The following is a 12,720-nucleotide window of genomic DNA, read 5'->3' as shown; positions in this document are numbered from 1 at the left end:
AGAGAGACAGCGTGTGAATGAGAGAGAGAGAGAGAGAGAGACAGAGTGTGAATGAGAGAGAGAGACAGAGTGTGAATGAGAGCGAGAGAGAGAGAGAGACAGAGTGTGAATGAGAGTGAGAGAGAGAGAGACAGTGTGAATGAGAGTGAGAGAGAGAGACAGAGTGTGAATGAGAGTGAGAGAGAGAGAGACAGTGTGAATGAGAGTGAGAGAGAGAGAGACAGAGTGTGAATGAGAGTGAAAGAGAGAGAGACAGAGAATGTGAATGAGAGAGAATGCGAGAGTAGGTGAACATGTCAGTCAGTCCAGCGGCCTGTTAAGTTGTTGAGTTGAATTAGTGGCATGGCCTGAGCGCCGCGGTTCATCTCCATGGCGCGCATTATGAAAAGTAGAAGGAGAACAAAATCCATATTGTACCAGGTAGTCATCGGGTCGGATCCCAAAGAGCTCTCTGAAGTAGCGGAAGGCCACGGGTGCGTAGGTTTTGAACCTGAAGTCCGGGTAGTGATGCGCCGGGGTCAGGTTGCTGCCCTCACTGCAACAGACAAGAGGCCGGGTCAGAGAGAGAGAGAGAGAGAGAGAGAGAGAGAGACGGAGGAGAGAGAGAGATGTGGAAGACACGGGAAACACACACTGCACCGCAAGACACACACACACACACACACCTGGGGAAGAAGATGCTCTCCACCACGTAGAAGTCCTGCATCAGCACGTCCCTCTCGGGCTTGGAGCTGAGGTTGCCCACGGTGTACCCGATGCCCAGCTGGATGGCCCCTTTCAGCGCCGACGACGTGGTCTGTGTGGGCAACGGAGCAGGGTGTGAGGACAGCACAGCACCACACACACAACACAACGCACCAGAGCATCGGTGTCACTAGAGTAACGGCCACGTTCACACTTCACTCCGTCCGTCGACGGATCTCATTGACTTTGCATTAGGGGGCCGCTCTCGAAACGCATCGTGGGGCTCCGTCCGTTCTGTCGGCTCCGTTGCCCGTTGCGTCGAAAAGTTGAGAAGTGTTCAACTTTTCCGGGCAGCGACGGATCCGTCGGCTATTCAGATCGCGTTACGCAAAATATATATACGAAAGTTCACTGTCCAATGAAATCGCCTTTGTAATACAACCCGGGGACAACACATGGATATGTCAATCCGTTGACGGAGGGAGGTAGCGTGACCGCGGCGTTACATTGTGCGTCTGTGTAACCCAAACAAAGAACAGACTCTGCAGAGTATTGCGGTTGAGGATAGTTCGATCATTTCTATGCGATGATTGATATAATCAGTGATAATGCTTGAAACCTTGGATGGCCTGCAGAACTATTGGGTTCAAAGGCACTTGCGTCGCTGGTTAGACTCCAGGGGCACCAGGAAGTCCTAATACGGGCATGCACCCGGGCTGAAACTGCAGTTACCTGCTGGTGACAGATTGCTTGTAATTTCGATTAATGTCGCAGTAAAACGTTGGGTATAAACACAGCAATGCACCAAAAGAGTGCTCCGCATACCTTTGCATACCGTCGACTGCATACAAAAGCAGAGATCACAATTTTGGGTGTGATTGGTTTAAATGTTGCAGTTTGGTTACCTAGTTATTATCCTAATAGGAGGAGTAATATGTTGTTTATTTGTTCGAATGTGTGACCATTGAAAGAAAACCAGAGTGGCCCCCAGACACAGCTTGTGTACGGGGCCCATAACTTGGTGCTACGGCCCCCTGTGGCTACCCAGGGTGCACCCTCCTGATATGGAACCCTCTTCCTCTGCAGAACCACGTCATACCCTAAACCTCTTGAGCAGGTGAGACTGAAACCGGCACAGATCACAGATGCATGTGGGGAATCAAACACAAGTCCTACCCTCGCTCTCTCTAGAGAGGAGAGAGAGAGGGAACACACACCTAGCCTCGCTCTCTCTAGCGAGGAGAGAGAGAGGGAACACACACCTAGCCTCGCTCTCTCTAGCGAGGAGAGAGAGAGGGAACACACACCTTCTTGTATGTTGTCTCCCCAGAGGCATCCACTCTCCTGTGGCCAATCTTCTTCTCGTGTGTCGCTCCGAAAGGGGACGGCATCTGAGAGAGAGAGAGCGAGAGAGAGAGAGAGAGAGAGAGAGAGAGAGAGAGAGAGAGTGACAAAGAGACAGAGTGTGAACGAGAGAGAATGCAGGAGTAGGTTAACGTGTTAAGTCTGTCCAGCGGCCTGTTGTTAGTTGTTAAGTTGAATTAGTGTATTTATGAAATAATTGTACACACACACAGCTCCATGGATGGCAACGGACACTACAGATGATACGACCACACAGACAGAGTGAGAAGAGGAAGACAGAGATGCAAAGTAAATGGATTCAGTTGGAGTCAATGAAGACATCCACGGAGACGAAAGGAGCTCAATCAAATCCTCTCACCTCTGATACAGAAGCCCTCTTGGCTGGGTCTGTGGACGGACAGGAAGGAGGGGGTCACAGGATTACCAGGGGTAATTGAAAACCACTGACAGTTCCTCAAGGACGCTGTATTTTATTTAGCTTGCATTGAAAAGAGGCTTGCATCAGAAAAAAAAACACGAATATATGTGTGTTGTCTAATTTTTTGCATTGCATGTCATTTAAAATGGACCTTGAGTCTAATGATAAAAGTCGATGATGATGATGACGAAAGAGACAATCCATTTGGTCCTAGTATTGACCAATATATCAAAGACAAGAGATAGTACTAATATAACAGATTGCGGCATTAGCAACTACACCTGCACATCCAGATTCATTTCAGACGCTCATTTCAGCTCCTAGATCTATTCAACCTATTGCAGTGTTGCAAGCGTGAGTGCAGTTGGCACGCTTCTCCGTTGAGCCAATTTACATTTGCAAAATGGAGAAGCAAAACATTTCCTGACCGAACCATCCCGCTAAAAGTATCCCTACTTAAATGTATTCTACAGATGCATCATTATGAACAACTTCACTGCGGAATAAAAATAGTTGGTAAGCTAGTTAGTTGGTTAGTCGGCAGCTGCATCGACTATAAGTGTAAGTTATCCTGCCTGTTCCCATCGTAATAGTTCACAATAATATCTCTCTGATAATATGGCCCAAGCAACTGACATAAGGTGCACATTTATCACTTAATCATTATTTATCACTGCACTATGTGTACAGGAGGGATTGTTTTGCAATACTATACATAACATGAAATTAGGACTCCTAGTTCTTACTGAATAATAAGTACGTATTTAGCCTATGCTAAATGGCTACAATCATCACTTACCAGAAGTAAAGTAAAATGTTAAAGGTCAACCCAATCTCTGACGTTTCCAGTAGGTATGTCCAGTAAATGTACCAGAAAAGAAGAGCATTTCTTGAAACATGCTGTGACTGCAGCAAGTGTTTTCTATTCCTGGTGGGCCCCGGATCTGTTTTAATCAGGTACCCTATAGGATTGGCTTCCTCTTTAATCTGGAAAATGCTGCCATTGGTTGATGTCTTTGTATACCACCCACAGCCAATCAGAAATGAGGATTAGGCAGCATCAAAGACCAGGAGAGCGGGGGAGGCGGTAGGATAGTAATGTGTGTGTATGTTGTAAGAATCCCAGTTTAACACGCCAAAATACTGTGTTTCTTCTGAAATAATTCCTGTTTTCTCTTACGTGACATTATTTATTTGCTGCACTACTATTTTTAGCTTTTGCTGTGAACGAGTGAATAGTCACTGTAGCCATGGGAGGATTATCCACCATCTCTACGCCAAATATGATTACTCAATTGTACATTATTGTTTCTTGTCCAACTGACACGACGCCATGTGACTTCTGACAGACCCCGTGTGACGTAGCAGGACCAGGAAAAACAACAGAGCAATCCCAGGCCCTGCCACACAGACAGTCCTTAGGGCCGAGGTTAGAGCAGGAGTGCAGACTGTTTGGAGTCATGTTCGTTTGCCATCACTTCCACGGCTATATTATCATTTTGGATCTGAGGCCTACAGTGGTCATTCTAGAAGGGAGAGTGTGTGTGTGTGTGTGTGTGTGTGTGTGTGTGTGTGTGTGTGTGTGTGTGTGTGTGTGTGTGTGTGCGTGTGTGCGCGTGTGTGTGTGTGTTGGTCCTAGGGAAAGAGGATTATACCTCTCCTCTGCCTGTCAGCAGATAAAATGGCGGCCTGTTGCAGAGTGTAAGCCCTGCTGAGACATAAACACAGGCTTATGCATGTGTTTCACTATCGTCACACCGTCCATTATGGTGAAACTATGGTGAACTGTCTCCCTATAACGGTGAATGTACTGCTCATTTACTGTACGCCCACATTGGATAGGCTTTTATTTCCCAAACAAATACAAAATAAAAGCTACAGTAAACTGTATTCATTAAGTAATGTCGTGCTTCGACATGTTTGGGTGGATAGTATAGTTTAGAAAATATGTCTCCTGAACAACTCCATGATGGTCAGGAAACAATTGAAACCTTGGCTCAGAGTTGGTTAATACCACAAAGCCTTTGTATCGTCATAGATTATACAATATCCTTTTTAGATTCAGACTGACAAATGTGGCGTGTGTGTGTTTGTGGGGGGGGGGTTGTGGTTAGCAATAGCGCAGCAGATGTTGTGTATGATAAGCTGATTAATACAGAAGTTAATGTGCAGTCCAATGTCTATACAGGACCTACGCACACGCACGCACACACACACACACACACACACACACACACACACACACACACACACACACACACACACACACACACGTATATATTGAGCAGCAAGTGTGCAGTTGACACATTTTATGACACTGGTTTGCCAATCTGATTGGAAAACATCCGCAGCCTTCAGTCTATATATATCTTTTTTATATTGAAATAATCACAACGTGGCTGTTAGACACTCTGACTGTGGTCATTCGGTTGACTTTGGGTGTCGAATTTTGCAAACTGTGAGCCGCAGAACCCGTTAGTCCTTTACAACAGGGTCAGTAGGCTAGCCTGCTTCAATGGCATTGCTGTTATCGATGCAAAATCTATCCATTATTAATAATCGGATACGGTTTCACCGGGTGCGCTTTCCTCTTTCAGAGGACATGATGCATGCTCAATGCACGATGCACGTCAACATTTGTGCAATAAGTATGCACATGGAAGTGTGCGCGTGCATAGCCTCGTATCGCCGATGCTCCAGACCCACCGAGGCCTACACGTTTTATACTGGTCCGACATAGCGACACCAACGAGCCAACTAATAATTGTATGGCGTTCATAATGGTTACATTCGACCATAGTGTCCGCGGTGTACACTGGACCCGGGGCAGACCTTGCAGCACCTTACACACACACACATACACACGTATACACACACACACATTTATCCTAATGGACACAATGTAAGCGTTGCTTTATACCGTTTTCCAAGTCCAGCTGTAGGGACAAGCTCGTAGCGGTCTCGCTGGACCTCCTGGCATCCCGCATTTGTGCAGTTTTTTCGTCCATCTCCGGTTCCTGGCGAAAGGCACACTTGACCTTCCTCTCTGGTTAGGATACGACGGAATGCGCTGGGATGAGTTCACATCACGAATCTACTCCCTATATGCTTCAATACCAATTATAAAAAAAAAATCATAATAAAAACCTAGGCTACATGACTACACGTTAGCATTTCGCGTAGATGGACTACCATCCAGGCAAACGCATCCATTGACAAGCTTCATCCACGTACTGCTGCCAACGGTGCTAGATATCGCCCGCGGCTGTGCGTCCCTTTTGCGCACGGATGTAAGTCGCTGCGGCCACAGCGCCATCTTGCGGCTAGTGTCGTTCAACTCAAGAAGGGCATTTGACACGGGTATGTGCAGATGTTTATTTTTACACTAATAAATACACACAATTATGCGCACTTTATAGGACCCTGTGATGGGAAAACAATAATATACTGCAATGGCAAATAATGATACTGTGATGGCGAGTATTGCACCAAACAATAAACGAAAAAAGCATTTTTTATGAAGAAACACTTGTCAGGCTTGTCATCACTTGACAGGTGCGTAGAGGCCGGTCTCTGTGGCAGATGATCCGGTGGAACGAGTGATCACCCCACTCTCCCATGGCGATATGGGGACTCTCGTGGGCGGGGTTCTGGTCATGAGTTGCACGCTCACGTTCATCAGGCCTGCCCTACCCAGGGACTGGGTTTACAGACAGGCCGTCATTGGTCCAGATGCGCCCAAGAGGACCCCCCCACGCAGTCCATGGAGGAGGGGAGGGGAGGGACGTTCACCGTCTACAGGAACTTGGGAAGGTCTTTCTCTACAGACTGTAGGGAGAGCAGGACAGAGGGACACAGGTTACACATCCACAAATCCAGCAAGCGCCGCTTGTTCCCAAGGTCCCATGCCATGCCATCCGGTGTGGGTGTGATTAGCCGATACGAGCCGTTTTGAAAATGTGCCACTTCTGACATCACAGGTGGGCGTGTCCACCTAGATGTACGCTGGAGAGATCAGTCTACCAGCCTTACCCAGTGGGACTGGAGCAAACGTTGCTCATCCATCTGTCACACAACTAGGTGGACACGCCCACACCCACACACCACACCAGGTGGCATGTCGTGCAACCTTTAAGTGAGATCCCACCGGCATTTCTTTCATGAGGGAAGAACAGCATTTACAAAGGGCACGATCAGGATTGGTGTGCAGTATTAGTTCATAGCAGTTGGGGATGGAACCGTGAGTCTGTTGGCTAACGTGCGCACATGTTGGACCTACGCATGCAAGCTTAGATAATGAATCAATTAAAAAGGAGCAGAATGAATACGGTTGAGGTTTCCTCTCTCTGCTCCCCCCTGTTGCGGTTTGTGAAACAAGGCTTCATAAAACAACTGTGGACCGTTTCTAAACCGCCCGCAAATGTGGCTTGAAAGTGCTGCTCCAAACGATTAGGGATGAAACGATTATAGATTTTGATGCTACAATTATAGTCTGAGGAGTAACCACGGTTTGACGGTGCCACGATTATTATGCATTTATTTATTTCAAAACACTACATTTCGATTTTTTTCTTATTCATTTTATTATTCTAATTGTACATGTGGCCTGAGAGAGTCCTTTCCATTGTTTTTTTTGTTTGTTGCAAATTTTAGTAAAAATCAAAGAATGTAATTCAAGTAATTCATCTCTTATGCTGGTGTTATTAATCCCTGCAATTTAGGAGATTCCGTGGTAGAGTGCTGGAAGTCTACGTCACCGCGACAAGCGACGTAGCACTACTACTGAGAGTGACAGCCTATTTCACATTCATATTCCCTCTAATCCGCCAAAAGCAATTCACTATTCTACACTAGGAGTAAAAAGTAAAACTCCAGTATAACTAAATCCTCTAAATACGTAGATCTTTTTGAGGCAAGGACGCAGTTTAAGCCTGTCTTTACTGGCCTGTATAGGTGGAGTAAACCATCCGTCTTATTTCTGGAAATTTGTTTACAAATTTGTTTGTTTAATATTCCTCACTTAGCAACCGTTAATAACAATGTACCAATGTCCCTTTTTTAAGAGTGAGACCAGAAACAGAAACTCTTGTGTAGGCAAGCCTTTACGTGTGTCCAAAACCGGTGATGTTTTAATAGCGTTGTTCCCTACATCCCTGCGTCAAACACCAACACTCAGCCTGTCTCGACACGTCCGACCCAAAAGTTTCCCGGTTAGCTGGAACTGTACACAGTTCCAGGGTAAGATGACGTTGATAAGGGGATTCAGAGCCATGCTGTAACAGCCGTGTTACCGACTAGGCCCTTTGCTGCCGTGTTACCGACTAGTACTCCCACTACTGGAAAGACTGACTAAGGCTCTATATGTACTGAATGTCACTAGTGAAATGAGAACGGACCGGGCTCAACATTAAAGTGTTAAAGAGGTATGTGAGGGTACTGCAGGTGGTAACTGGGATTGTATTCTTTACAATAATATAAACAATATCGATCAAATTAAAATGTATAGATTAGAAATATTGTTCAGTAATTATAGTATTATGGGCTTGCAGGTATTTCGAAAATGGACGCTTTAGTTAACACCCTGGGAGCACAGTCTTCATTCTTCGTTGCAGACTTTTTTTCTTTCCACGCTGTCCCACTGGCCAAGGCCTTCTTGCAGTAATCATTATGTTTAAAGCGGGGCTGGCCCCTATTTCCTCAGTCACAGATGTGTATTTATCCATGTGTCAGCGTTTGCATATGGAGATGGGTCAGCGAAAGGTCTGGACGACACCTTAGTGGTTCACCCGACGTCTCCAGATGATTTGCTGACTAAAGTGGTAACAGTGAGACTATACGCACCTCTAGTGCTAGACAAACTGGAAGACACACTTACAGAGGGATCATCCGTTGGTCCGTACCGCTTCACCACCTGCCCTTCTTTGTTGATAAGAAACTGCACAAACCCAAGAACCACGTGCATTAGACAGGCAAGTGTCGTACTAATATTCATAATCATGATAATAATAAAGTCAACATATAGATCACTCAATTTCATTAAAAATTTAAAATAATTTTTTAGAGGCATTGTTACCTTAGTGAAATTCCATTTTATGCTACTGTTTTGGGGGGAAATAGAACAAATATGCGATCAGTTTGGTTGGTAATGGAAACAAAAATAATGTGGAATAACATTATTATATTATCATATTCTTCAGCCTATTCTTTAGCTTATTCTAGTATGTCTGGAAACCAAAATCACTTATTCAACAGCTCTACAGTTAAAGTCCTATTGCATCAAAAGCATGGGTGGGTAAATCCCAACATGGAGGTGGACCAGCGTCACTCACTTCCCCAGCATTCCTTTGCCTTTGGGCTGGGCCTTCATCCACTTCCACAGAGGGTGGGCGCCGTCTCCGTTCACCTCGATCTTACTGAAGAGGTCGAACTTGGCATCGAAACCTTTGGCAAACTCTTTGATCTCTGCGTCAGAGCCTGGCTCCTGCAAGTGTACACACAGACACAAGCACACATTGTCATCGTGGGATAATGACATGCAGCAGATGACAATCATCTGCTTACGGAACAGAAACAAACATTGCTTTGTGCACAATATTTAACAGAAATATGTTTTGTAAATGTTTACGAGTGCATTTCTATCCTAGGTTGAATAACTAGAAGAAGCTAGGGTGGAATTCGGCATAACTACGACAAAACTAAGACAAAAAAACTGCTGAATATTTCTGATACGAGACAAGACAGTTGTTGACTGTTTGACCTCTTGGAAAATAACTTGTCACATGATGCCTTCACGTGCTATGGAAAAGAGGATCCTTTCCATTTGTGAACTGGAAATGACGAGTGTGTTGTGTTCAAGTGCTTTCGTTGAAGTGTAGTGAAATGAAACATGGCGGACCCACAGATCCTGACCCGTTACTTTGGTAAAACAATTTTAGACTGCCTAATTCATCTGCTACAGCAAGAAGAGGATTTATCAAAACACAAACGGTAAATAATATGCTGTATATTTTACAGATCACGAATAGTAGAGGTTTTTTTTTGTTGAAAAGGTCAAAGGGTTATCTCATCCCGGCAGCTTGTATCAAAATATTCTACGAGCTCTCCACTGGAAATTACGACATGAGGGAGTATTCATGTGCAATTTCCATAGCACGTGAAGGCACCAACAGTGCCACATTAACAGATAATGTAACCTATGACACACTTCCACTAACTTACTTCTCCAGTGACTCAGGACAAGAAAAAACCCTAGATGAACCTTAACACTACCTCAAGATAAAACAGAAATACCCTTTGAGCCCAATATTATGCGTTTCAGTGATATGTAATCCACATTAATCTGACAGATCTGTCAGGCGCCAGCGTTTTGTTTAGCGGTGAATACATACCTGACCGCCAAACTGGTTGCAGGGGAAACCCAGGATGTGTAAACCTTTCTCAGCATACTTGACGTGCATTTCAGCAAACTGAGTGTAGTTTACCCTGGTCTTTCCTCATTTAGAGGCTACATTGGTAATAATACATACACCACCCCTGGCGAGAGACAAAAACAAACACAGACAGCAGTTGAAAATCGGGGTAGGGCAAACATGGCCAATATCGACAGCTAATGTTTACGGGCGCAGGGTGCCTCTTGGTCCTGCCCAAAGACTGCCGTTTCTACATTAAGACTTTTACTCGTTGTACTATTGTTGGAGATGGACTTAAACGTCCATCAAGGTCACTTGCAACCAAGCAATCTGTAGTTTTACTCAAGCATGACTTTCAAGTACGTTAATACCCCTCTGATGGTGAACAATGAATAACTAAGCAGATGTCAGTAGTTTGATGACAGGAAAACGGGCATGTCGATAAAGCTGTGCCTCACTTGTATTTTTCAAGGGACACTTCATTGCCGTCGATGTCCGTCGCGCTGAACTCATAGATGGACTTGGCTTTCTCCCAGTCTACAACCTGGGCACACTGCAAGGTGGACATGAGACACACACTGTTAGGGAACGCTATAGTATCCTTCCTTTTTCAGAAAAACTTCAATAAAGTTCTTCAGAATCAACCAAAAGTCAGAACGACCCAAAATGTCATACACATGCTCTATGGATATGCCTTACTCAACTCAACCGTTTCCTTTCATTTTCACATCAAGTTATCGTTATTAAGTATGTCGCATTTAGATTTTAATTCGCCTATTAGCCTTATTGTTTGTGCTGATGTTGACATGGCATGTGCTGATGTTGAAATGGTTTGTGAGGGTTCCTTGTTTCCTACTTGTGGCCTAGTTGCAAAAGTCTATGGTTAAATCAGTTTTCTGGCAATAAGTTCTGGGCTGTTTTTAGCCTGTGGTTTGGCTGGAAATGATTAATCCGATCTGGCAACACCGAGGCTATACAAAACCGCAATTCATTGTGAAACTTAAACTAAAAACTAACAGTACGCGTTGCAAGACTCGCAACAGTGATTGAACCAGGAACTCGTGCTATGGGCCTGAGAAAATGCCTCTATACGTTTGTCTAGAGTCTAGACAATGTAACATTCATAAAGAAGTCTGACCCGCAGAGCCAAACTAAAGATGGTCATCTCAATACACCTGCAGAGGATTGAGTGGTAGGTTCTTAGAAACACTTGATAATAATCATTATCAAAGCAAATCACAGTTCATCATTTGTTAATACGATAACATATATAGAACGGTAAGGCCGGGTCTTTCATTTAACAAAAGAAGCCGGTTATGGCAGCTAAGTAAATTACTATAATGTCATTAAGAAACGAACAAGCTAACTAACCATAGCATATGCACTAGACACCTCTCAACCGGAGCGCTTTGTCTGTCGCACCGCATTTATAAATAGAAATCAAAAGACAGTTTTAGCTACGGGAGAATGAATGAGAAGAAAATCAGTTGATGTCTATTCAACTCTAATCACTTGTCAATTGTTTCATGATGCTGTAGTTTCCTACCATGGCTTTAGCGAACCCTCTGCCTCCTACCAGCCCGGATACGAGAGTGGACCTCAGCAGCCACGACATGTTGCGTAATGCACGTCTCTGCGATCAGACGGTCCACGTGGTTTGTAGACACGCCCACTTAAGGTGGCATCAACCTTGTCACCCGTAACCCTAATCTTTTTTTTCCTTTATTTTTGTTGTCATATTTTATAACGTAGGCTATACGAGTCATGTTATTTAGCCTACTAGTCCAACACATAAACATAAACTCAATCAATATGCAACTAAACCACTGTAAAAAAAATAATAATAATAAGCACTATGAATGTCTTTTCACTTCTTTTGTGTTCATTAGTCTCAGTCAATCATTTCATTGCTGTTGCTTTAATTGTTGTGAATATGCCAAATGAAACATCTTGAGAAACAGCCACATCCATTGTTTACAAATGACTTAAAAACTCAAATAACTTAAAATTAAGGCATTAAAAATGACTACCGGTCCTCTTTTATTATATTGATAATTATTGATATGCCGGTCCTCAACCAAAAAGGTTGAGCACCCTTGCCTTAATCTATTCAAAACATTAGGTGTGTATGTTTTACATTGTCGACTTATGTAATTTCTATTGTGTGTTCAACCAAGAACATACAATATGAAAATAAATACGTAAATAAACAGAATACAGATATGTAAGGGTCATTAGCCAATACAGGACTCTCATGGCGAGGGAGATATCAATTAATGGAGTGAATAGAAATTTGTATTTGTTATAATAGTTGGAAGAATAACCAAGTATGTGATGTAATAATAATGAGGAACTGTTGTTCCGAAGATCAGACGCAATGCAAGCTGATGTTTCAACATCATTCCAGCAGAGGGCGCTTTCTGACTGTTTTCTTTCTGCGTTAAACACGGTATAGGAATGCTTCTCAGATCAGATGCCCACCTTTTCCATATTCTTAAGTCTTATTGGATACAGGAGTTGGATTATTATTATCTCATCATTGACAGTTCAGTGTCCATCTTTTATTGAATGATCTTGTCCGGTTTTTAAATTCGCTACATCTTCAGATCGCCTTTAATAATTGAAGACATTGTTATCATGGATACTATGTGAATAAGTCTATAAAATCAGAAGTTACAGCAATGGAAAGAAAGTGTAATATTCTAGGGTGTAGGTGTGGTGTAATATGTGGCCACCACAATGAGCTCCATCAAAATGGAACATGAGGACATTGCCCCAAAAAGAGATGCCTCCTACTGTGCCTCTGATGAGCAGTCCTTGTTCAGACAAATCCAATTGGCATGG

At 43.8% G+C, this 12,720-nt stretch overlaps 1 protein-coding gene across 1 annotated transcript; it reads right to left on the bottom strand.

Moving 5' to 3' along the window:
- Positions 1-5,828: 5,828 nt before the first annotated feature.
- On the bottom strand, positions 5,829-11,508 carry LOC311360500 (phospholipid hydroperoxide glutathione peroxidase-like). The gene is made up of 7 exons (XM_084480577.1): positions 11,423-11,508; positions 10,335-10,429; positions 9,856-10,000; positions 8,797-8,948; positions 8,541-8,565; positions 8,343-8,402; positions 5,829-6,295 (listed from the first exon to the last, which is right to left on the bottom strand). Exons 1-7 carry the CDS (start codon positions 11,489-11,491, stop codon positions 6,263-6,265), a joined length of 579 nt encoding a protein of 192 aa, XP_084336703.1. The 5' UTR covers positions 11,492-11,508; the 3' UTR covers positions 5,829-6,262.
- Positions 11,509-12,720: the final 1,212 nt, after the last annotated feature.

The sequence above is a fragment of the Micromesistius poutassou genome, assembly GCF_964030765.1.
Source record: "Micromesistius poutassou genome assembly, chromosome: 16".
Taxonomy (NCBI): domain Eukaryota; kingdom Metazoa; phylum Chordata; class Actinopteri; order Gadiformes; family Gadidae; genus Micromesistius; species Micromesistius poutassou.
This window is presented reverse-complemented; position numbering and strand designations above follow the sequence as displayed.